This window comes from Phocoena sinus, chromosome 14, assembly GCF_008692025.1.
Source record: "Phocoena sinus isolate mPhoSin1 chromosome 14, mPhoSin1.pri, whole genome shotgun sequence".
NCBI classification, from domain to species: domain Eukaryota; kingdom Metazoa; phylum Chordata; class Mammalia; order Artiodactyla; family Phocoenidae; genus Phocoena; species Phocoena sinus.
The window spans coordinates 59,570,463-59,594,177 of NC_045776.1; the positions used below are offsets into that span (position 1 = coordinate 59,570,463).

The 23,715-nt window shown below is 38.8% G+C and overlaps 1 protein-coding gene across 8 annotated transcripts in view; it reads left to right on the forward strand.

The window, feature by feature from the left end:
* The window catches only part of ANKRD12 (ankyrin repeat domain 12), a 114,384-nt gene extending 90,951 nt beyond the window's left edge, over window positions 1–23,433 (forward strand). For 7 of the 8 annotated variants that reach the window (XM_032603248.1, XM_032603252.1, XM_032603250.1 and 4 more), the window contains 5 exons: window positions 889–5,603; window positions 12,798–12,896; window positions 17,882–18,025; window positions 19,812–19,907; window positions 20,549–23,433. In XM_032603248.1, the coding sequence (XP_032459139.1) occupies window positions 889–5,603; window positions 12,798–12,896; window positions 17,882–18,025; window positions 19,812–19,907; window positions 20,549–20,734 (5,240 nt within the window). In that variant the 3' untranslated portion in view covers window positions 20,735–23,433. The remainder of the gene's footprint in view (window positions 1–888; window positions 5,604–12,797; window positions 12,897–17,881; window positions 18,026–19,811; window positions 19,908–20,548) is intronic. The other variant, XR_004345466.1, reaches the window with a different exon arrangement.
* The last annotated feature ends 282 nt before the right edge of the window (window positions 23,434–23,715 follow it).

The following is a 23,715-nucleotide window of genomic DNA, read 5'->3' on the forward strand; positions in this document are numbered from 1 at the left end:
GCCCAACTAGGAAGAAAATAAACTATAAATAAAAAAACTAAAGAATAAGATAGTTTTTTTCTAATTATGTATCTATTCAATTTATCTGTTATAATCTTGACTGTGTAATTGGGGGATATATTTCTTCTTTTTTTTTTTTTAACGGATAGTAAAGCAGATAGTCATGTATCTTGTATAGTTAAAACCATTCACCTTTATTCAAGTTCTATCCTTTATGGGAATCATTTGCTCTTATGCTTTTACTAATAAAATTCTGAAGCATATAAAACCATCTGTGATGTTTACTTAATTATAAACCCTTTAAGTTAGTGATTGTTAATCTTTTTTGCATCAAAGAATTCTACTTAAATATTCTCTCTCCAGGAAAAAAGAAAATGTACATATATGTAAAATTTTATAGGGGACTTCCCTGGTGGTCCAGTGATTAAGACTCCGTGCTTCCACTTCAGGGGACGCGGGCAGGTTCCATCCCTGGTCAGGGAACTAAGATCCCACATGCCGCATGGCACAGCCAAAAAAAATTTTTTTTTTATATTAGTAGCCAGTGTTTTCCTGAATCCAGTCCCCTGAGTTATGAGCCTCTTCATTATATTATACATACATTTTAATATTGGATACATCTTTTTGGTATCTGTGTTGTAAATCCAGTGTATTGTGTGCTTTTAGAAGTGTCACGGGGTGTCACCCTGAAGCAGATTCTCTATAAGCCTTTTCCACAAAACTGTAGCAGAGTTCTTACATATTGCTATTGTATTATTTACATATAAATATGATTTTTTTTCTCTGAATTGTTTGAAATATTTGATGTATATGCTATATTTTTCTCTCAGTCTTACTTTTCTGACAGTTGTCTCTTGACTGACAGCAGATTTTCCTTTCTTATTCTAGATTCTGAAGAGGCTCGGTCTGTAAATCCTTCCAGTGTTGATGAAAATATTGACTCTGAGACAGAGAAAGACTCTCTCATCTGTGAAAGTAAACAAATAGTTCCCAGTAAAGCAGCTCTTCCATGTGCCCTTGATGAGTATGAGTTCAAAGATGACGAGGAGGAAGCAGTAAACAAGATGATCGATGGCAGGCGCATTCTTAGGAAAGAGCTGAGAAGAGAGAACGAGACTCAAGTAGAAAAGAGTAGCTTATTTGCAAAACAGGAGAAAGCTTTCTATCCTAAATCATTTAAAAGTAAAAAACAAAAGCCATCTAGGGTTTTGTATTCAAGTTCTGAAAGTTCAGATGAAGAAATTCTTCAGAACAAAAAGTGTTCTGCTCCATGTTCTGTCCCTGAAACATCAAATTCTGATATACAGACCAGAAAGGAATATGGAGTTTCAAATGAACACAAACAGAAAGGCAAAGTTAAAAGAAAATTAAAGAACCAGAACAAAAATAAAGAGAACCAAGAGCTGAAGCAAGAAAAAGAGGGGAAAGAAAATACCAGAGTAACAAACTTGACAGTTAATACTGCACTAGATTGTTCAGAAAAGACCAGAGAGGAGGGGAATTTTAGGAAATCTTTTAGCCCAAAAGATGATACTTCATTACATTTATTTCATATTTCCACTGGTAAATCTCCCAAACATTCTTGTGGACTCAGTGAAAAGCAGTCAACACCACTAAAACAAGAACATTCTAAGACATGTTTATCACCAGGAAGTTCTGAAATGTCATTACAGCCTGATCTTGTTCGGTATGATAATATAGAATCTGAATTCTTGCCAGAAAGTTCAAGTGTAAAATCTTGTAAGCATAAAGAAAAAAACAAACATCAGAAAGATTTCCACTTAGAATTTGGTGAAAAGTCAAATGCCAAAATAAAGGATGAAGATCACAGTCCAACATTTGAAAACTCAGATTGCACGCTGAAAAAAATGGATAAAGAGGGTAAAACATTAAAAAAGCATAAATTAAAACATAAAGAAAGGGAAAAAGAAAAGCATAAAAAAGAAATTGAAGGTGAAAAGGAAAAATACAAAAATAGGGATGGTGCTAAAGAGCTTCAGCGGAGTGTGGAATTTGATAGAGAATTTTGGAAAGAGAATTTTTTTAAAAGTGATGAAACTGAAGATCTATTTTTAAGTATGGAACATGAGTCCCTAACATTAGAAAAAAAATCAAAGTTGGAGAAAAACATAAAAGATGATAAATCAACCAAGGAAAAGCATGTCTCCAAAGAGAGGAACTTTAAAGAAGAACGAGAAAAGATTAAAAAGGAAAGCGAGAAATCTTTTAGGGAGGAAAAAATAAGAGATTTGAAAGATGAGAGAGAGAATGTACCAACTGATAAAGAAACAGAATTCAGTTCTTTAGGTATAAGTGCCAGTGAAGAGTCTGTAGGGTTACATTCAGTGGAAAAGGAAATAGAAATTGAAAAACAAGAAAAGCATATGAAAGAAAGTAAGGAAAAATCTGAGAAACGGTTTCAGAGTAAAGAAAAGGACGTTGAGAAGGCTGAAAGAAAAAATTCTGAAAAAGAGAAGAAGATAAAACATGAGCATAAGTCAGAGAAAGACAGGTTAGATCCTAGTGAATGTGTTGACAGAATAAAAGAAAAAGACAAGCTATATTCACATCACACAGAAAAATGCCATAAAGAGGGTGAGAAGATAAAAAGCATTACTACCATTAAAAAAACTGATGACAGAGAGAAAAGTAGAGAAAAGATAGATAGGAAACATGACAAAGAAAAACTTGAAAAAGAGAGACATCCTGCAGAGAGCAAAGAGAAGCACTTGATGGAAAAAAAAAAACAATCAGATAATACTGAGTATACTAAATCAGAAAAAAGCAAAAATAAAGAAAAAGATAGGGAGGTAGATAAAAAGGAAAAATCTAGAGATAATGTAAATATAACTAACTCCAAACAGTTCCAGGAAGAGAGGAGGTCAAGTATAGCAGATAGCAATAAAGCACAACATGAAAAAACTTTCTCTCTTAAAGAAAAAACAAAAGATGAGCCTTTGAGAACTCCTGATGGAAAAGAAAAAGACAAAAAAGATAAAGATATAGACAGATACAAAGAACGAGACAAACACAAGGATAAAGTTCAACTAAGTAGTTCACTCAAAGTAAAACCCGAAGCAGATAAGCCTAAACCTAAGTCATCACCAGCATCAAAAGATACTCGACCCAAAGAAAAGAGGCTAGTGAATGATGACTTAATGCAGACCAGCTTTGAGCGGATGCTAAGCCTTAAAGACCTAGAAATAGAGCAGTGGCACAGAAAACACAAGGAAAAGATTAAGCAAAAAGAAAAGGAACGGTTGAGAAATCGTAATTGTTTAGAACTTAAAGTAAAAGATAAAGAAAAAACAAAGCATGTACCAGCTGAGTCCAAAAATAAAGAACTTACTAGGTCGAAGAGTTCAGAGTTGACTGATGCTTATACCAAGGAGAAACGTTGCAAAGATGCTGTAAGTAACAGGTCACAATCTGTCGACACCAAAAATACAGTGAATTTAGGCAAGTCATCCTTTGTTTCAGATAATAGCTTAAACAGATCTCCTAGATCAGAAAGTGAAAAGCCAGGTCTCAGCTCCAGGTCCGTATCCATGATTTCGGTGGCTAGCTCAGAAGATTCTTGCCATACTACAGTGACGACCCCAAGGCTTCCAGTGGAGTATGACTCAGACTTTATGTTAGAGGGTTCAGATTCCCAAATGTCCTTTTCCCAGTCACCGTTTTTGTCAATTGCCAAATCTCCTGCCCTTCATGAAAGGGAGTCGGATAGCCTGACTGAACTACCAGAGCGGATTAAAGCATCGTATACAAGCAGACTTCCAACAGCCCATCTCCGGTCGTCCTCGGTAGAAGATGCTAAACTAGTTATAAATGAGGGGAGACCAACTGCAGAAGTTCGAAGATGTAGCATGCCATCTGTCATTTGCGAACATACAAAACACTTCCAAACAATATCAGAAGAAAGCAGTCAAGATGGCTTAGTTGTGCCAAGAGATGCTTGTCCTTCTCCCAAACCTGAGGTACCCTCGGATGTGCCTGAAAGAGAACTTTCAAGTGCATCTAACACACATTCCAGTTTTGCAGCCTCTCCAACTAGATCTGTAAACAGCAAATACACTTCTGCTGATACAAATGGTATCAAGAGCACTGCTGCAGTGGGCACTTTGATGGACAGTCCTGTGTATCTAGAGCCGTCTAATCAGGTTGGTGTGATCCAAAGTAAATCATGGGAAATACCTGTTGATAGACGGGAGTCATTAAGCGCCAGTGACTTCATCTGCCCAAATTCTACTACATCTGATCAAGATTCCTCTGTTCAGGGTTTTTGTAACTCTGAACACAAAATATTGAAAGAACAGAATATTGATTTTGTATCCTTGCACCAGACTGAATTGCCAGGAAACACTTGTGCTCAGGATCCAGCATCCTTTCTCCCTTCACAGCAACCTTGCTCTTTTCACAGCCAATCACTTTCAGATGCTGAATCTATTTCTAAGCATAGATCTTTGTCATATGTTGCCAATCAAGAGCCAGGTATTTTACAACAGAAAAATGCAATTCAAATTATCAATTCTGTTTTAGATACTGATAATGAATCTCCAAAAGATATGGAGAATACTTTTATCCTAACAGATGTTCAGAAGACAGATGCCTTTGTCCCAGTGTTCTCTGAAAGCACTGTTCAAGAAACAGCACCGAATTTTGAGAAAGCTAATACTTTGCCTGTATTACCATCAGAAAAGGACTTTAATGGAAGTGATGCCTCTTCCCAGCCAAATACACATTATGCATTTAGCAAACTGATGTATAAGTCTTCCAGTGGCCATGAGGCTGAAAGTAGCACTTCTGATATTCAGCTTATTTCACATGAAAAAGAAAACAAACTGGAGAGTTTGGTTTTGACTCATTTGAATGATAAGTGTGATTCTGATTTATGTGAAATGAATGCAGGGATGCCAAAAGGAAACCTGAATGAACAGGATAATCCAAAACATTGTCCTGAAAGTGAAAAGTGTTTGCTTTCCATAGAAGATGAAGAATCACAACAGAGTACTTTATCGAGTTTGGAAAACCATTCACAGCAACCAGGTCAACCAGAAATGCACAGATATGGACACTTAGTTAAAGTAGAATTAGAAGAAAGTGCTGAAGATGATAAAACTGAAAACCAAATTCCTCAAAGGATGACTAGAAACAAAGCAAATACAATAGCAAATCAAAGCAAACAGATTCTTGCCACCTGTACACTATTAGCAGACAAAGATACTGAGTCTTCATCTCCTAGAGGAAGAATAAGATTAACTGAGGAGGATGATCCTCAGATTCACCACCCACGGAAAAGGAAAGTGTCACGTGTGCCTCAGCCTGTGCAAGCAAGTCCCTCTTTACTGCAAGCAAAAGAGAAAACTCAGCAGTCTCTGGCAGCCATTGTGGACTCTCTGAAACTAGACGAGATCCAGCCGTACAGTTCAGAGAGAGCAAATCCGTATTTTGAATACTTGCACATAAGGAAAAAAATCGAAGAAAAACGCAAACTGTTGTGTAGTGTTATCCCTCAAGCACCTCAGTATTACGATGAATATGTGACATTTAACGGATCGTATCTCCTGGATGGAAACCCTTTAAGCAAGATCTGCATCCCCACAGTAAGTAACCTCACTTGATACACACCTGCAACCCGTTCACTAGGAATGTGACAAAAGTCATGTATAGTTTTAAATTTTCTAGTAGCCACATTTTAAAAAGTAAAAGGGAACAGGCAAAATTAGTTTTACTATTTCAGTGTCAAAATAGAATCAATATAGAAAAGTTATGGAGATAGTCTGTAATCTTTTTTTTTTTTTTTTTTTGGTGCTGAGTATTTGGAATCCAGTGGGCTAGCAGTATGTCGCAGTTCAGACCATCCACGTGTCAGTCAGTGCTCAGTAGCCGTGTGTAGGCTGTGCTACCTTATTGAACAGCACTGGTCCATGGTATTTTATTCCTTACCTGCTTTTTCTTTCAACCCTAAGGAGTTATACTTTTATTTCTCTGTGCTTTTGATCCCATTCCCTCCAGTCTTCTCTGGAACCTTCCTCTATGAAAACACTTCTTGCTAATATATTTAAAAATTTTCTCTCTCCACTGACCTTTATCCACCCACTGTGAACATATTTGGGTCTCCTTCATCCCAGGGAGAAAAAAGTTGCCCCTTGCCTGTCACAGTTTGTCTAGCTCAGCCTCTCTCACTGCCACAGCTTGGAGAGTGGTGTGTGCCTGACGTCTCCTCTCTGTCACTTCCTGCTCCTCCCATCACCGTTATGTGCACTGACAAAGCTCACCAGTGAGCTTGTAATGGCCTGATTGTTTGGCCTCTCCCTTTTTCTTTCTACTTGATCTCTGTCATATTTGATATCGTGACCATCTTGTTCATAAAACTGCCCCCACTCCCCGGTCCTTCATGATGGTGCACTCTTCTGGTCCTCTCGCCTCACTAATCTTTTTCTATCTTTTTATGGCTCCTCTACCCACTCCTTAAACATCAGAGTTCTCCAGGAATTAAATTTTCAGTCGCCTTTCATTCAGTGAGGTCCTGTCTCTTTCTGTGGTTTCAGCAGTCTCCACACACCAGTTAGTCCCAAAAAATTCTGTTGAGCCATATCATCTCTGTTGATCTCTAGACTCAAATATAGGTGTGTCCTGGGCATCATCACCTAAACGACCTGAGGCACCTGTAATGGGCTTGCTTCCCCAGGAAGCTGACTCTGAGACTCTGAGCAATCCCTGTCTGTGTGTGAGGGAATCGGAAGCGGGTAGAGCAAGCGGGTGAACTGAAATAAATGCAGGTGCAACAGTGACTCAGGGCACCTGCGGGAGCTGCTAACGGGGAGTCTACCCTCAGGGAAGGAATGTGACCTTGGGCTCCCCGCGTTCTTTGGGGGCGGGTCTAACCACGCGCCCACTCCCACTTCAGACCTCACACAGACCAAAAGGGAATGAGTTACGACCCGCTCCCTTAAAAACAAATTTGTATTTATTAGTGAGGACACCCACAGCAGAAACCAAATTCTGACCATTCTACCTTCCAGAATCTGTACCTTCTGCCACTGCCTTCGTTTAGGGCCCTCGTCATTTTATCTCACTCTCAACGTCGCAGCAAGTTTTTCACTTCTTTTTTCTCCTAGTTTCTTTCTATTGGAGCATTCTCTCTTGTTAAATTTATGTCCCTTCAAAAGCAATAAAAAGCTGTTTCCCTATTGAAGTATCTCAGCTGTGATTAGCTGGCTTCCCATTGCCCACAACATAAAACCCATATCTAAGCCCAGCACAATCATTCATTCACAGTCTGACCCCAGTCTTCCCCTCCTGCTTCATCTTCTCACCACTCATCCAAATCACCTAGTGTTTCAGCCAAACTGAACTCACTCTTCTTTGTAATCTCTTGTTTCACTACTTGGGTTCTTTGGCAGTGCTCTTCCTTCTATGCGAAATGTTGTTTTCGCCGGGCCCGCTTTTGTCTCCTCTTCCATCGGTTGTACCCACTATGATATCACCTCTATGCAAGGTCTTGTCAAAGCAGAATTGCTTGTGTCTTCCTTATACCTCCCCTGTTACGTTGCAGTTAACTGTTTACGTGTCTGCCTCTCCCTCTGAGCTATAATCCGATTAAGGGTTACAACACTTTCGATCTCTTGTAGAATGAGTCTTACATCTATCTTCAGCCCCAAATACACTACTGATTTCCATAACCATGTGTCTAGCTGCTTCTGGACGTCTCCTGAATGTCCCACAATATCCTTAAAATCATTATGTCCGATACCAAACACGCTTATCTTATCTCAGAAGTGCTCTTTTTGCTTCATCTGCTTCAGTTACCATCATTATCTGTTATCTCACTTCCCAGGCTGGGAACCCAAAACTCAACCCTCCCCTCTTCCTTCCTGTCACATCAGTCACTAAGTCCTATTGATTCATCTCACTTCCTTTCCCCTCTTCTTTCTTACCACTGTCATGCAGGGACCTCATGACCTCCTTAGACTACTGCATTATCACACATGTGAATATAGCGTAATCAGATATTCAAAAATTGCATATGCATATAATTCATAACTGTGCTAAGCATAGTTAGTGCTAACTGGATATCAGAAATGAGCAAAACAGACGTTCTGAGCAGCTGCCGTAGGTTCTAGTCCAGTCTCTTCTAGGCTAGTCAGTCTACTTATTGTCTGGATTCCTTATTTGAAACTCAGATCTGATTCATGACTACCTGGTTAAACATCTTCTAAAGAAGACTCAATTTTCTATAAGCTAAGTCCCCACTCCTGCATACGTGGTCCTCCCATGCAGGCTTGGCTGTGGCTACTACCCTGCTGTACTCGGTGGTCCCCAGGCCATTCCCTGCCGGTTCACAGCCTGCCTTTGCACATGTTCCGTCTTTCAAAGCCCAGCTCAGAGGAGATCAGACAGTTAGAGGAATGGTGATTCTTTATTCCCGCTTTCACAGAATATACCTGATGCTAGTGCCTTTTAAATCTTGGACAGAGATTTTGATATTACTCTACTAATAGTAAACAGTAGTAGATTTAAAAGAATAGAGTTGTAAATAAATTTGTCATTCTTTCAAATTGTCAGCAAGGTAATTTGTTAATTATTCAAAAAATATAAAGCTAATAATTTCCTTTTTCCTTTATTTCTCCTTAAAGGATAAGAACTTTGAACTGAACTATGTTTGTATCATAGGGTTGAAATATAGGTAAAGCTATGAAGAACACATTTAAATTAGAAATTTTTACAAACTGTTTCACTAAAAACAATTTCTAATAAACCGTGTTAGGTTGCCCTTTTAGCACTGTCTGCCTGCTGATACGTATATGTATGTATACACGTGTATATAGCGTGATGCATATTTGTGTATATGTTATGCATGCCTGTGTTTACTATCAGCTTTGCTTATTCCTGCAAAGGTGATGTGATACAAGTTTAATCCCCTTGCAGCAGTTCTGGGGATATAACTTTAATTAAATTAGAATTTAGTCATAATCAAGTGTTGTTTCAAAAGGGGTTATAAACAGAACTTAGAATTATTTCTGGATGTAGTAGGGAATTTTTTCTTTGTTTTTAGTGAGAATTACTAAAGTAGAGAAACACACAGTACAATGTAGTAGAAAAACTAGTAGATTTTCAAGTAGCATGCATGAATTTGTCTAGATTTTGCTGCAAACCACCTGTGTGATCTTGAAGAATTAGCTTCACTTCTCTGATCCTTAGTTTTGATATCTGTAAAACAATAATGTCTACCCTACCTCAAAGCAGGTTGAAATAATATATGCCACAGCCCACTGAAAACTTTAAAACATTGTACATATTTAAGAGGTTGCCATTATTTTACCCAGCTCAAAATTACTTTAAGGGTCACATTTACTAGAGCTAATATGCGAACCCGCCACCTTTTGCTCGTAAAAAGCTGTACTTTTGAGTTTATTGGACTAAAACTAGTTTATTTGAAACTTAGTTTTTGGAAAATAATAAAGACCAGAATAACAAAAATTGTTTTTTTACATTACTTTTCGTATTTACTAATATTTTATCCATTTGTTTCCTTTCAGTCTGCTAATTGCCTTTTTGTCAAAGTGGTTTCTTCACTTTGTCTATGTAATCTGATTATAGAACCTGTTAATAAACGTGGTACGTTGTCTCCAGAGTCCACTTACATGTTCATTCTTCTATCACATGCTTTTCTTAAAATTTAGCCAGAATGCTGCTGTTTTTCCAGAGGAGGAAATAAAGGGAAGAAAAATAAAACTTTAGGTCAGGTTCCCAAAACTCAAATGAACAGGGGGAGGAAAAAAAGAAAAAGGCTTGTCACAAGCTGGTATACACAGAAACCCTACAGAGGGGTGGAGGTGTGGGGGATGAGAAGAAAGGGTGTCCCGAGGAAGCTGTCAAGAGAGCTTCTGTTCTAGAGACTCCTGGGACTCACAGATGCTAAAAAAGACAAAATCTCCATGCCTGATTTACTTACAGGTAGATGAGGAAAACAGCAAAAGGAAAGTTTTCTCAAAAGTCTCCATATAGAGACTTCTCTATAGATTGATATATGTTGAGAATTCCCAAATTTATATATTTTGCCCAAACCTCTCTCCTCGGCTTCTTTTTTGCTAACTGGATAGCTCCACAGACTCAACATTTCAGCACTAAACTTGCCCCCAAACCTGCTTCTCTTTCCTTGTGTCCCCTCCTGTGGTCTCTATTACTAGCCATCCAGTCCTTGTGCTAAGGACCTACAGGTCCTCAGCTGCTCCCTTTTTTTTTTTTTTTTTGTGGTACGCGGGCCTCTCACTGTTGTGGCCTCTCCCGTTGCGGAGCACAGGCTCCGGACGTGCAGGCTCAGCGACCATGGCTCACGGGCCCAGCTGCTCCGCGGCATGTGGGATCTTCCTGGACCGGGGCATGAACCCGTGTCCCCTGCATCGGCAGGCGGACTCTGAACCACTGCGCCACCAGGGAAGCCCTGCTCCCTCTTTTTTATCCTAAATCAGTCAGTTACCCGCAGTTTTAGACCCCCATCTCTTCCACTCCCTCCTCATCTAACACCAGTGTAACAGTGATGTGTTTCCTTAATTCCTTGCCTACAGTGTTGTCCCCCTAATATCTGTTCTCCAAATATAGCAGTGAGCTATTAAGACCTTCCACTGGTTCCCTATTACATACAAAATTTACCCTAATGTGTTACAAATAATATGTGTTCCACAGTATGTTAATTAAATACCTTCTCCAGTAGGGAGAGCGGGGTGTTTTCCATGATCAAATAAGTTTGGGAAACACCATTTATCTAAAAATAAATAGATTTCTTCACTGTAGGACTTCTGAGAACTATTAAACTTTAATTTGCTAATTACAAGATACCTAAATAAGTACATATATACAGTGTTTCCCAGACTTACTTGTTCTTGGAACCGTTTCCAGTAAATCATCTCTATGCACCCAGTGTTCTGTGGGTCATGCTTGAAGAAACGCTGTTTCCATAACAGACTACAAGCTTTATTACTGGGCCCTGCTGCCCTCTCCACCCTTGTATCCCACCCTTCCTGCCCTCACATTGATGTCCCAGGAACTCAGGACAGCCTGCAGTTGCCTCCTGATACCAGAGTGTTCTCATGCAGGTGATTGTACTGTCCTCTCGTGTGTGAATTATCTCCCTCCCTTCTTTCCCTTTCTTTCTTCCCCACAACTCATTTCTCTTAACTCTTTGCTCTGGCTCTTCCTTTAAGATAGAGCTCAGGCATAACCCTCTCAAAGAAGCTTTCTCTTGACACTCCGGTCTCAAAGGAGTAGATATTTGTCCTCTGAGCTGCTTGAAGGATGCCCGTAGGACTTCGCAAAACTAAAATAATAGCACCAAACTCTACTCTTGCCTCTTCTTATGAAATTTAAAGAAGTTTACAGACACAGAAATCAAATGCATTACTGCAATTAGAGAACTGAAAAATGATCAGCCCCAGTAAGTTATTGGTATTGTAGAATTTTCTGCATTGATTCAACTGCTCGTTATTTGACATGTTTTTAATTCCCCATGATTCCTATAAACCGTTTACTGTTTATAAATAGAGTCTTGATTGGATCCAGGTTTGTGTCTTTGGCAAGAGTATTTCCTGTATAGTACTGCATAATCCCTGTAGCACCACATCAGGAAGCACACAGTATCTGCTTGTTCCCCCTTCAGAAGAGTCCCCAGAGTTATTAAACTGTGCCAGAATGTGCTGAGATAACCTTTGTGACTTCACTCTAATATGCTGGCAGTAATTAAAACCTTGCGGGGGGGGGGAATATAGATACTCCAAGAGGTAAAGGGAGAATATTCAGGCATCACAGACAGTTACTGCCATACTTGGATGTCTCTTTATATTAACGCTTGAGTGTATGCATAGACTGAGTCAGCTTTCTTTTTTTTTGTTTTTTGTTTTTTTTGTTTTTGGTTGCATTGAGTTTCAGTTGCAGCACGCAGGATCTTTGCAGAGGCATGCGGGATCTTTCGTTGCGGTGCACGGGCTTCTAGTTGTGGCACGCAGGTTCCAGAGCACGTGGGCTCTGTAGTTTGCGGTGCACGGGCTTAGTTGCCCCCGTGGCATGTGGGATCTTAGTTCCCCGACCAGGGATCGAACCCACATTGGAAGGCGGATTCTTTACCACTGGACCACCAGAGGAGTCCCTGAGTCAGCTTTCTTAACCTCCAGCATCTACCAGAAAGCACAGTTCACTATAATGATCAGTTTAGAGATGAACTAAGCATAAGCTTTTTGGAGCATGGATAGACAGAGTGAGTTACCACACATAATAAAGTTTGAAAATGACAACTGTATTAAAGACAATTTCATGTATTTTTATAAAAGAGTTAATTCACTAAATGTAAAATGCAGCACTTTAGTGTTCGGAGTTTTTCATGTCTACAGAGAGATTTCACTTCCTATACCCTCAGACTGCTGTCATCTTTAGGACTGTTTGCTTGGTGTTTTGTGTGTTTTTGTTACTCCTTCCTCCCTGTCTTTGAACTATCACTTACTGATGCTCTAAAATGTGTCTCTGTATGGTAAATAACTGCCTTAGTCCTAATGTGCTCTTTGGAATTCGCTGTGGCCTCAGAATTAAAACATCTAAGTTTTCTGGAATGCTCTGCTTTGTTTCAAAGAGTTGAAATTGAGAAGTAACAACCAGTTGTGTAATTGTTACTATATTATTTAATTCAAAGAACATTCGAATTTATGTTTTCATTAAGTTATACACTAAAAAGTTTTAATTTTATAGGAATAGCTGATTATTGTAAATAAAATCTAATGTTTTCAACTTTTTTTTTTTTTATTTAGATTACACCACCGCCTTCCCTGTCAGATCCGCTTAAAGAGCTTTTTCGACAACAGGAAGTTGTAAGGATGAAACTTCGTTTGCAACACAGTATTGAAAGGGTAAGAAATATTTAAATTTACATTTATGTCAAAGATAACTGTATTTTAACAATAGATTATAATTGCCTACAGTTTTTTATTAGTGACTCTTCCTTATTTAAAGCCATTTTGGGAAATGGTTTGATTTTATCTTGTGCTCATGCAATAAGATGGAGAATTTTTAAGCCTGATTTAGGATAGCTGCTCCCATGTTACAATTCATGTTCAGTATATATTTGATACATTGATATAAGAATCTCTAATAATTCCTTATCATTTGCCAAATTTGCAGAACTGTAGCAGTGAATTCCTATTTGGACATTTGGATTTCCAAGCTTTGGAATTGTTGCTTGGTACCAGCTACTGTAGTGCAGACTCTTACCAAGGTTGTGCTCATTGGTCCTTTTAGGTTCTGCTTTAGTATTCCAGTTTCTGGTGGTTAGTTTTGGCATGAAATGACAGGGGGAGAAACCTATCTAATTATTTATAGAAATCATCAAAGTAACTTGGATTGTCAAAAATAATAACACCTTAATTTTTTGTGGGAGAGTTAGGGACTTTCTGCAAATGTGATGTAAGCTATGATCTTTCTTTACAGACATACCCACATATTCGTATACAAGCAAAACCTTGTATGCAATTCCTTCATACATGATTGATTTCCTAGGGTAGAGGTTCTTAACCTTTTTTGTGCCATGGATTCCTGTAACAATCTGGTAAATATAAAACCTTTCCTCAGAATAATCTTTTTAAATGAAGAAAATTAATTTATAGCATTACAGAGAGAAAAGCAATAAAAAAAAAAAGAAGCACTGAAACAGAACTTACAACATTGTGCCTGGCCCACGTCAGTGCGATTTGTTAGCAGTAAGAAGTTAGGTCATATAACCCACATCAATAGCTGTTTCAGCCATCAGGCATGTGTGAAGTCACCTGGTATGTATTCATCTATGCATCTAACCATGTTTCAAAAGCTGTGCTGCCTTACAGACAGTTTAGAATTCTCGTTTGAACTGTGTAATTTGCAGAACTTTAATAGTGAAAATGACTCACATCCTTCCACTTATCCACCAGCAAACAATTTAGAATTACAGAAAACTAGAAAGCAGCTTAGAAGTCTGACCAGTGTGAGAACAAACAGCTCTGCCATTTGGTTCTACAGTGGGAAGAGCTGGTTGGTAGTTGGCCAGCTGTGTAGTGTAGCACAGGTGTCTCTACATGGAAGAGCTGCCATCACATGTCATACCGTAGCAGGTCTAATGACTATTGGAATTTCAAAGAAGAAATTAGTATAAAAACTTGGGGGCAATACTTGCAACAGCTATAACAGGAATTGAAAATAGTTGTGATTTCTATGGATGACAAAGTTGCAAATACTTCTGGAATCACTGTGGTTTGTGGCCTACATTGATAATTGAAAGAAATGCCAGTTGGAGGTGAGCAAAGATAAAGACGTAATTTTTCCCATTCAGGTTCACAGATGACCTTCCCCTCATTCTGTCCAGAGGCTTCTTAGGAGTATGAGGACCGAAGGCTTAAGAACCTCTGTTCTGAGGGCATTTTTCCCATAGAATATGATAACATTTGAATACTGTGCTAAATGAATGAACACATCTTGCAGCCAGAGCCCCTGGCCCCTTACCTGCCTCCCCAAGAGTCCCTGACTTCAGAGCCACCTCGCATCCTACCTGCCTCCCCAGGAACTAAGAGGAAGGCAGTACTTTGGGAGAGGCATAGCCCATTCTCAGAAGACATTGTTTGAGAGGCTCTGCTCTAGAAGTTCAAAGACACAGCATTAAGAGTGATGATCTAAAGTGGAATATGTAGGCTATCAGTTAAGCCACATATCTCTGTTAATTATCTTAGGGGAGGGGGTCTGACTTAACGAATGTATCTGGGACTTCCCTGGTGGCACAGTGGTTAAGAATCCACCTGCTAATGCAGGGGACACGGGTTTGATCCCTGGTCTGGGAAGATCCCACATGCCTCAGAGCAGCTAGCCCATGTGCCACAACTACTGAGCCTGCACTCCAGAGCCTGCGAGCCACAACTACTGAGCCCGTGTGCCACAACTACTGAAGCCCGTGCTCCTAGAGCCTGTGCTCCTCAACAAGAGAAGCCACCGCAGTGAGAAGCCCATGCAATGCAACGAAGAGTAGCCTCCGCTCACCGTAACTAGAGAAAGCCCGCGCACAGCAAAAAAGACCCAGCGCAGCCAAAAATAAATAAACTAAATGGATTTTTTTTAATGTATTTCTTTCTTGTATGGTGAAAAAGATTTTTGGTTATTGCTCTTTATCGCTGCAGGACTACAACCAACATTTTTTTTTTTTTTTTTTGGGGGGGGGCTGTGTTGGGTCTTTGTTGCTGCGTGCAGGCTTTCTCTAGTTGCAGCGAGCAGGGGCTACTCTTCCTTGCGGTGCACAGGCTTCTCATTATGGTGGCTTCTCTTGTTGTGGAGCACGGGCTCTAGGCACGCAGGTGCGCAGGCTTCAGTAGTTGTGGCACGTGGGCTCAGTAGTTGTGGCATGCAGGCTCAGTAGTTGTGGCACCCAGGCTTAGTTGGTCCACGGCATGTGGGATATTCCTGGACCAGGGCTCGAACCTGTGTCCCCTGCATTGGCAGGCGATTCTTAACCACTGTGCCACCAGGGAAGTCCCCAGCCAACTTTTTAGAAAGTATTTTTTCTTCTAGCTATTTTTTCTTAGTATCTGACCACGTGTTTGGATATTTATCACTTAAAATCCCACCTTAAACTTGCACTTAAATTCATAAATTATAAGTATTGGACTTAACTCTTCTCTTTTGAGTGTAATTTATCACATAACAATTTATAACAGATTAAATAGGACTGTCAGGGCTTCCCTGGTGGCACAGTGGTTAAGAATGGGGGAAGGATAAATTTCTTGTCAGTTGAGGGGTGAATAGGCAACATGGTGGGGACAAGACCAGCCACGTGTTTAGTCTTCTCCCAGCCCAGCCTTCCGGACAGGCTAAGGTCTGCAGCAGGCCCTCAGGAATTCCCATCTGCTAAATGCAGAGGATTGCCTATATTGGCATTAACCTTACAAAAGAGTGACTGTGTATTACATAAGTGGAAGTTTTGGATCCCACTTAACACATTAAGGCAGGATTGTACTGTGATTGTCAGAGGTTTACAAGTACAGTTGACTCTTGCACAGCATGAGGGTTAGGGGCACCAACCCTTCGCATAGTCAAAAATTAACTTATAACTTTAGAGTCAGCCCTCCGTATCCACATTTCTGCATCCATGGATTCAACCAGCCATGGATTGTGTAGGACTGTCGTACGTATTTATTGAAAAATACTCATGTATAAGTGGACCTGCTCGGTTCAAACCCACGTTGTTCAAGGGTCAACTGTAGTTAGCATTAGAGTACAGTGTGTTTGTTGCTATGAAATATTCATTATAAAAGAGAAGCTGCCACCACAATGGTGTATCACGTCAGAACAGTTAGAATGGATATAATAAGAAAGACAGACAAAAACATATATGGGCAAGGGTGTGAAAACACTGGAACCCTGTACATTGCTGGGGAGAACATAAAATGATACAGTTGCTGTCGAAAACATTTTGGCAGTTTGTCAGCAAGTGAAGCATAAAACTACCATTATAACCCAGCAGTCCCACTCCTAGTTATTTACCCAGGAGAAATAAACATATACATTCAAACAAAAATTGAGCATGAGTGTTCGTAGCAGCTTCATTCATGATAGCCCAAAGGAAGAAACAGCCCAAAAGACCATCAACTGATGAATGGATAAAAAAAATGTGGTAAAAAGGAATGAGGGGAAAAAAAAAAAAAAAGGAATGAGGTACTGATACATGCTGCAACACAGATGAACCTTGAAAACATGTGATGTGAAAGAAGCCAGTCACAAAAGACCAGGTTACCATGTGATTCCATCTGTGTGACGTGTTCATAAGTAAATCCATAGAAACAGAAAGTAGAGTCGCTGTTGTCAGGGGAAGTAGGGGAATGCAGAGTGACTGCTGATGGGCATGGGGTTTCTTCTTGGGGTGATGAAAAAGTTCTGGAATTAGTGATGATGGTTGAACATCTTGGTGAATTCAGTTGGCCCTCCATATCTGCAGGTTCTGCATCCATGGTTTCAACTAACCGCAGATCAGAATACTCAAGAAAAAATATTCCAGAAAGTTCCAAAAAGCGAAACTTGAATTTGCCACACACTGGCAAATTTACACAGCATTTACCTTGTATTAGGTATCATAAGTAACCTAGAGATGATTTAAAGTATACGGGAGTATGTGTGTAGCTTATATGCATATATTATGCCATTTTATATAAGGGACTTGAGCATCCATGGATTTTGGTATCTGTGGGGGTCCTGGAACCAATCCCCCGCAGATACCAAGGGACAACTGTATACTAAAAGCCATCATTGTACATTTTAAGATGATTTTTAAAAAGAGACTGCTGATTTTGGAAAGGAAATTTGCTTATACTTTTGGAACCCTTGGAGTTCTCAAATTTCTCAAGCTTACTGTGAAAGAAAAACTGCTCTGAGATTGAAGTTCTTTAGCACTTTAAGTGATTTTATTTATTTATTTTCTTAAATTTATTTATTTATTTTTATTTTTGGCTGTGTTGGGCCTTTGTTGCTGTGCGCGGGCTTCTCTCTAGTTGCGGCGAGCGGGGACTACTCTTCGTTGCAGTGTGAGGGTGGCCTCTCTTGCTGCAGAGCACGGGCTCCAGGCGCATGGGCTTCAGTAGTTGTGGCACTCGGGCTCAGCATTTGTGGCTCGCAGGCTCCAGAGCACAGGCTCAGCAGTTGTGGCGCATGGGCTTGGTTGCTCCACAGCATGTGGGATCCTCCCGGAGCAGGGCTCGAACCTGTGTCCCCTGAGTTGGCAGGCGGATTCCTAACCACTGCACCACCAGGGAAGCCCTAAGTGATTTTATTTTTATTTGAGGACAAGTGGTTGAAGAATTGTTGTTTTTTTAATTCTTTGTTCAACTAGGAAAAACTCATTGTATCCAATGAACAGGAAGTTCTTCGGGTTCATTACAGAGCTGCAAGAACACTGGCAAATCAGACGCTGCCGTTCAGCGCATGCACTGTTCTCCTGGATGCAGAAGTGTACAGCGTGCCCCTGGATGCCCAGGTAAAGGACTAGCCATGGCCTTTAGTGCTCTTAGGATAGCAGGCACCTTTGGTAATCTGGGTCCTCAGAAGAAACGTGAATTCAACAATCAGTAAAGCTCAAAGGAGAAAACAACTCTTGCACACTAAAGTGCTTTTTACAGATAACTTGTAAGTTGCTTCTAAAGTGGAAGCTGCTGGAAGCTAGAAAGGGCGACAGGTGGAGCTCAGGTCGTGCTAGTGCTGAGAGAGGGCCAGGCTTTGTTTGGATCTTGGATGTTGTTGGGACAAATTAACACAACTGTGGAAAACTGTAGCTACGGCTTGAAAAGAGTTTACTGCCACATGTAAATTACGTGAATTCAGAGCTAGACATCAGTTGTTCAGAATTTTTTTGTGCTTCATAAACCAGAATGAAATTCTTTGGTCATAAGACAGAATATAAAAGTATAAACACAGACAGTGAAGGATTATCACCAAAAAAGACTAGAAAATACTGTTTTAAATCAGACAAACTATAGAGGTACAAAGTATATGCAGTATATTACAGAGAAAGTTACTTAGTTCTCTCTGGACTTTACTTTTCTCACCTGAAAAAAAAAAAAAAACAGGAGTCCCAGATGGGTTATAAACAGAATTTCTGAAAAGAAGTGAATTTTCCTAGTAAACCCTCAGAATGATCCCCAAATCAGAGACTAAAAAGGATCAGGCCACAAGCCACCTAATAGTTGAAGGGCAGAAGAACTTAGTCATCGTCTTGAGGATGACTGTGGGCCTGTTACCCACCCTTGTATGGCTGGCTTTACAGTTGGTAAACGGTCTCTCCACTGAGGAGCAGGCTTGTTCAGGTGAGCATAGCTGCTGAGGGACTAAGGAACAAGTCCGCTTCCTTGGGTAGGGGCTTGGGCCATCCTTTAGCCATTCTCATATCAGACCTCTTCCTTTTCAAAATAAACTTGTAATAATAAAAAAGGTTCAATAATAAAATTGAAAACAGTCCAAAGGTCTTACCTGAAGACCAAGGAGGAGGTGGTAACAGCCGAGAATGTGAGTAGTGTGACTGCGTTGCCTGGATGCCACCTCGATGGTGCTGGTTGGTGGTCAGAGCTTTGGCGGCAGTAACAGCAGCGGTTGTTTATCAGACCCAGTGCTTCCCATTGCCCAAGCGTTAGAACAAGGGCTTAGTGACTCTCAATTCTCAAACAAGATTAAAAGAGGTGCTGTTACCCGATTTCACAGAATAGAAAATTGAAAGAGTATGTAATTAGTTTGAGATTACACAGTAAGATACAAAGCTGGTGTTTGAATATAGCCTATCTTAAAAGAATACCAAAACTGGTATTCTTAAGAGTTGGTATAGAATTTCTTTGTGAGCACTCCAAAGGACTGGTCCTGGAAGAAATGTCAGCCCCAAAGGCCTGTCTCCCACCTTAACATTTTTTTCTCCCCACATGTGGTAAACGATAACATTAAAATTAATTTCTTAATCAATTGTGCTTTAATAAGAAGTCACAGGCATGTCACTTCATATGACATGCCTTTCTGAGACACTTTTGACACACAGATCGGTAGGATTCTATTTAATTAATAACTAAACCTAGCACCCTAATAATTCTAATAACTAATCTCAGTATGGAAATACTTTATCAGATTTTCAAAATATTCAGATTATGTTATCTTTCTTTGAAGTATACTTTTCATCATTCCTTTAAAAGTAGAATATACCATAAAAAGATAAAATGGCATACAGATTTTAAAGTAGGTTATTTTATTTTATAATATCCAACAATTTTAATGTTTTCTTTCAGTCTGATGACAGTAAAACTTCTGTGAGGGATCGTTTTAATGCAAGACAATTCATGTCTTGGTTACAAGATGTGGACGATAAATTTGACAAATTAAAGGTATGTATGTTTAGAAGTTCACTTTAACTGGATACTTCCCCTTCATAAACAGAAACTGTAGCTGTGTTAGAGAGGAATGGTTAGGAAAGGAAAGACCAGTTAGTGGTGAATCCTCATGAGGTAGCACTTTGGAAGATAAAGGAAGATAAAGACCCCCCCATTTTTCGGGTCCAATTTCATATACATGGTGCAGCTACCAGAGAAAAAGCAGTTTCTAATGGAGATCTTCATATTTGTTATCCAGTGTATGAGTCTGGTTATAGTTCCAGCATGTGAAAGAGGGGAGAACAAGAAGAGAAGAAATGTATTTTGCAAGTAATCTGTAAAGAAAATTATTTGGTTTGAATCATTTCAAAAATCACTTTTCCTTAGATTTTCTTGATTCTTCTGATAATTTGAAATTTTATTGCTTGAAAGAGCAGTTTCAAATTAAAGTCTGTTAGATGAGTGTGAAGTTGTGGGTCCATAAGTATTTGGTGTATGGATACAGACAGGGTAAACCAGAAATGGACGTGTAACTCAGAAGCTTCACATACCCTAGTATATCCATCTTACACCCTAAAGAAACGATGCATGAGATTAATTTTTAAACAAAGCAATTGTAATAAATAATCACTGAATTCTTCTCTTCTTTTAAATAGACCTGTCTTTTAATGAGGCAACAACATGAAGCTGCAGCTTTAAATGCCGTCCAGAGGTTAGAATGGCAGCTCAAACTCCAGGAACTCGATCCTGCCACCTATAAATCTATCAGCATTTATGAAATCCAGGAGTTTTACGTGCCCCTTGTTGATGTGAATGATGACTTTGAATTGACTCCTATATAGCAGCCGTGACTTCCTGGTGGTGGTGTTTTAAATGAGTGAGGCTTAAGAGTATTATACTATGGAATACTGCCTTTTGACAAAAATATGGTATTACGCCTTCACAGCTATTAGTAAAGTTCGACTAAAGTTGGTGATGTAGTAAACACTGTCATTTTATTAAAAATGAAAAGAATTATTTTGGATCTTAGATCCAAGCAGTTTCTAACTGAAAACTATTATTTATATTGGTGAAAGGTGACTATCGCGTTGGAGCACGTTGGCAGACGAGGTAGATGTTTAGGGAGCTGAGGATCTGCTAATGGCGCTGGAAGCTGTTAGTGCTCTACGTACGAGGTGACCACGGGTGTTGAGGTTCTGTCAAGTTCTACTAAAACAGATCAGCAAACTAAAAGGCTCAATTCCTACCAAATAGTTTCTAATGTGGAAGGAAAACTTGGCACAAAATTTCTTCAGTTTATTTTATCTGTAAGTTAATTGTACAGCTTTCTTTTTGAAAGTTTTAATGTTGTCTTCCTTTTTAATAACTTATTTTATACATATTGTGCAGATGTAAATCTTGTAATTAATGGTCAAAATGTATACAAAGGGATCGGTAGTCAAAACATATACAAAGAAATAATTGTAAAACTGTTTTGTCTAATGTTTAAGGACCAAAGTTGTAGTTTGTATGGTATGGAGTGTAGTGATAGTGTGTTGAGGTAGCAGGACTTTTAAATAAGGCATGCGTGTCTGAGTTAGCTTGTTTCCATCACAGAACTGTAGAGACTGTGACTTAGCCATACTGCATGCTTCCTATAATTTAATTCTCTCCATAGCGATGCCTGACGGTAGTGTAAGGTGTTTCATACCAGTCTCCCAGGATAGTACCTATGACTTACTATGTTGGACATTTTATTTAGAATTAGTCATGCAAAGAAACAGCTCTTTTTTCATCTCACGATAGAGCCTATTCTCCTCTTCCCCCCAAAAATGCCTTTGAATGAAAATTCTGAAATTGTAAATGTCTATTTTAATACTCAAATATGAAAGAATCTGTGAATATATGTAAATATGTTTAATAAATTTTATTGGTCATGTTAAATCATTGTAAAACTTTTTTACATTGCTTAAATATAATGTTCTAAGCTTAATAACCTTTGCACTTTTAAAATAACAACTGAGTACTCAAAAAAGAGATATTTGGTAGTCAAAATAGGTAAAAGAAATGGGCATATTCTGATCGATCTCTGCAGTGTTTATGAAATACTGATTAATATGTTGTATTTCTTCCTTGTATCAAGATGCAAAACATATAATTTTCAAAATTTTATAATTAAAATAAGATTTGGTATGCTGTTTTTAATAAAATAATTAGCAGTATACTTAGAAAAAGTCCAGTTTCTCCTGTAACATGATGTAAATTAAATATTCAGGAATATTTCAGATCTGAAACCTGCTGTTAAACTCACTAAACATTTTTGGAAAGAAGATAGGTTATGTGTAAAATTGATCATAAGTATATGAGATAAGACTTACAGAACTTTCCACAATACTTTCTTGAATTATAAAATAATACTGGGTGTTTTTTATTCTGATTGAGAAAAGTGAAAAGAATATATGAGGAATAAAGTTATTTAAATTCAGCTTGCAAGTTGGAAATCCCAGCTAGTGGGAAAGAATGTAAAATTGAAGTTTTTGAGTGCAAAGGTATATGTTAAGCTTAGGGATTTTTGAATTTTTACATCAGTTTATATTTTAATTGATACTGTACTTGGCATGCGCAATAAAGCAGCACGTGTGAAAACTACACAGTGCAAGGACTTTATTATAAAGATTGGATGTAGTAGTCTTTAGAAATTTAGATGAAAGATTTTGGCCTTTTTTATTGGATAAATGGGGCCAAGAAAGGCAGGGTAGATTTTGAAGCACTGGTTTTGTTGAAGTTAAGTTTATTAAGGCTGGGAACATTAAAAACTAATTTATAAAAGCAATACTTTTTAATATGAAAAACTTAATGCAAATTTTGTTTATACTTTTGCCTAAAAATAAAAAAAAAACAGATTATTGAGCATTGAAATCATAGAAAATAAGAGAAGGGTAAGTTTATACAGCAGTTTGTTCTGATGGTTCAACCAGAGAAGGGGGTGCGGAAAAAAAATCACTGTTTGGCCAAACAGAACAAGCTGCAGAAGAGAAAAACCAAGCAAGCAGAAATCTGGCATATTTTAGTCATCCCAGCTTTTTAGTACTAACCACAGTTCTCACCCTGTTCAGTGGTACCTCAAGTTGCTGGAGCCTGTCTGCCATGATGCTGCTTCTGCAGATTCCCTTTGTAAAGTGACTCATTCGAAGCTAATCGGATAGCTTAAAAAAAAAAAAAGAAGTGAATGCCTTCTCCTTGGGAATTTATACTTAAGTAAGTAAGTTAAGGGCTCTTGATATTAAAGATTATTCTGAAGCTCTAAAATGCTAGAAAAAAAACTTGGAATGGGGTATATGCCTAAAAAGATATAGGATTCTGAAAGAGAAATAAAGGATGGTTAGTTTAATCAGTGATTTTTTTTTTTTTAACTATTCAAATATCATGAACAAGATACTAAATTGTACCTGAGGATTTGTATTTCTTTAAATCTTGTTCTAAATCATATCTGTTTAATAAATGACTAGATATTTGTGCATGTTATTTAATAAAGAGTTATATTTTTATAGAAAAAATAAGAGTGAAATGTGTTAAGTGTTTTTTGTTTTTTTTTTTTTCCACTCCCACGTGACTCCAAGCCCAACACCAGTGTTTACTTGGGCAGCAGGCAAAATTGCAAAATACTCATTTTGGGGAAACAACCTCTGAAGAATTAGCCTTTTGAGCTCAAGTCTATTCGGGAAATGAGGTCTCAAAAATGAATTTTAAGTATTAGACATGCTGCAGACTTCCCTGGTGGCGCAGTGGTTGAGAGTCCGCCTGCCGATGCAGGGGATACGGGTTCGTGCCCCGGTCTGGGAAG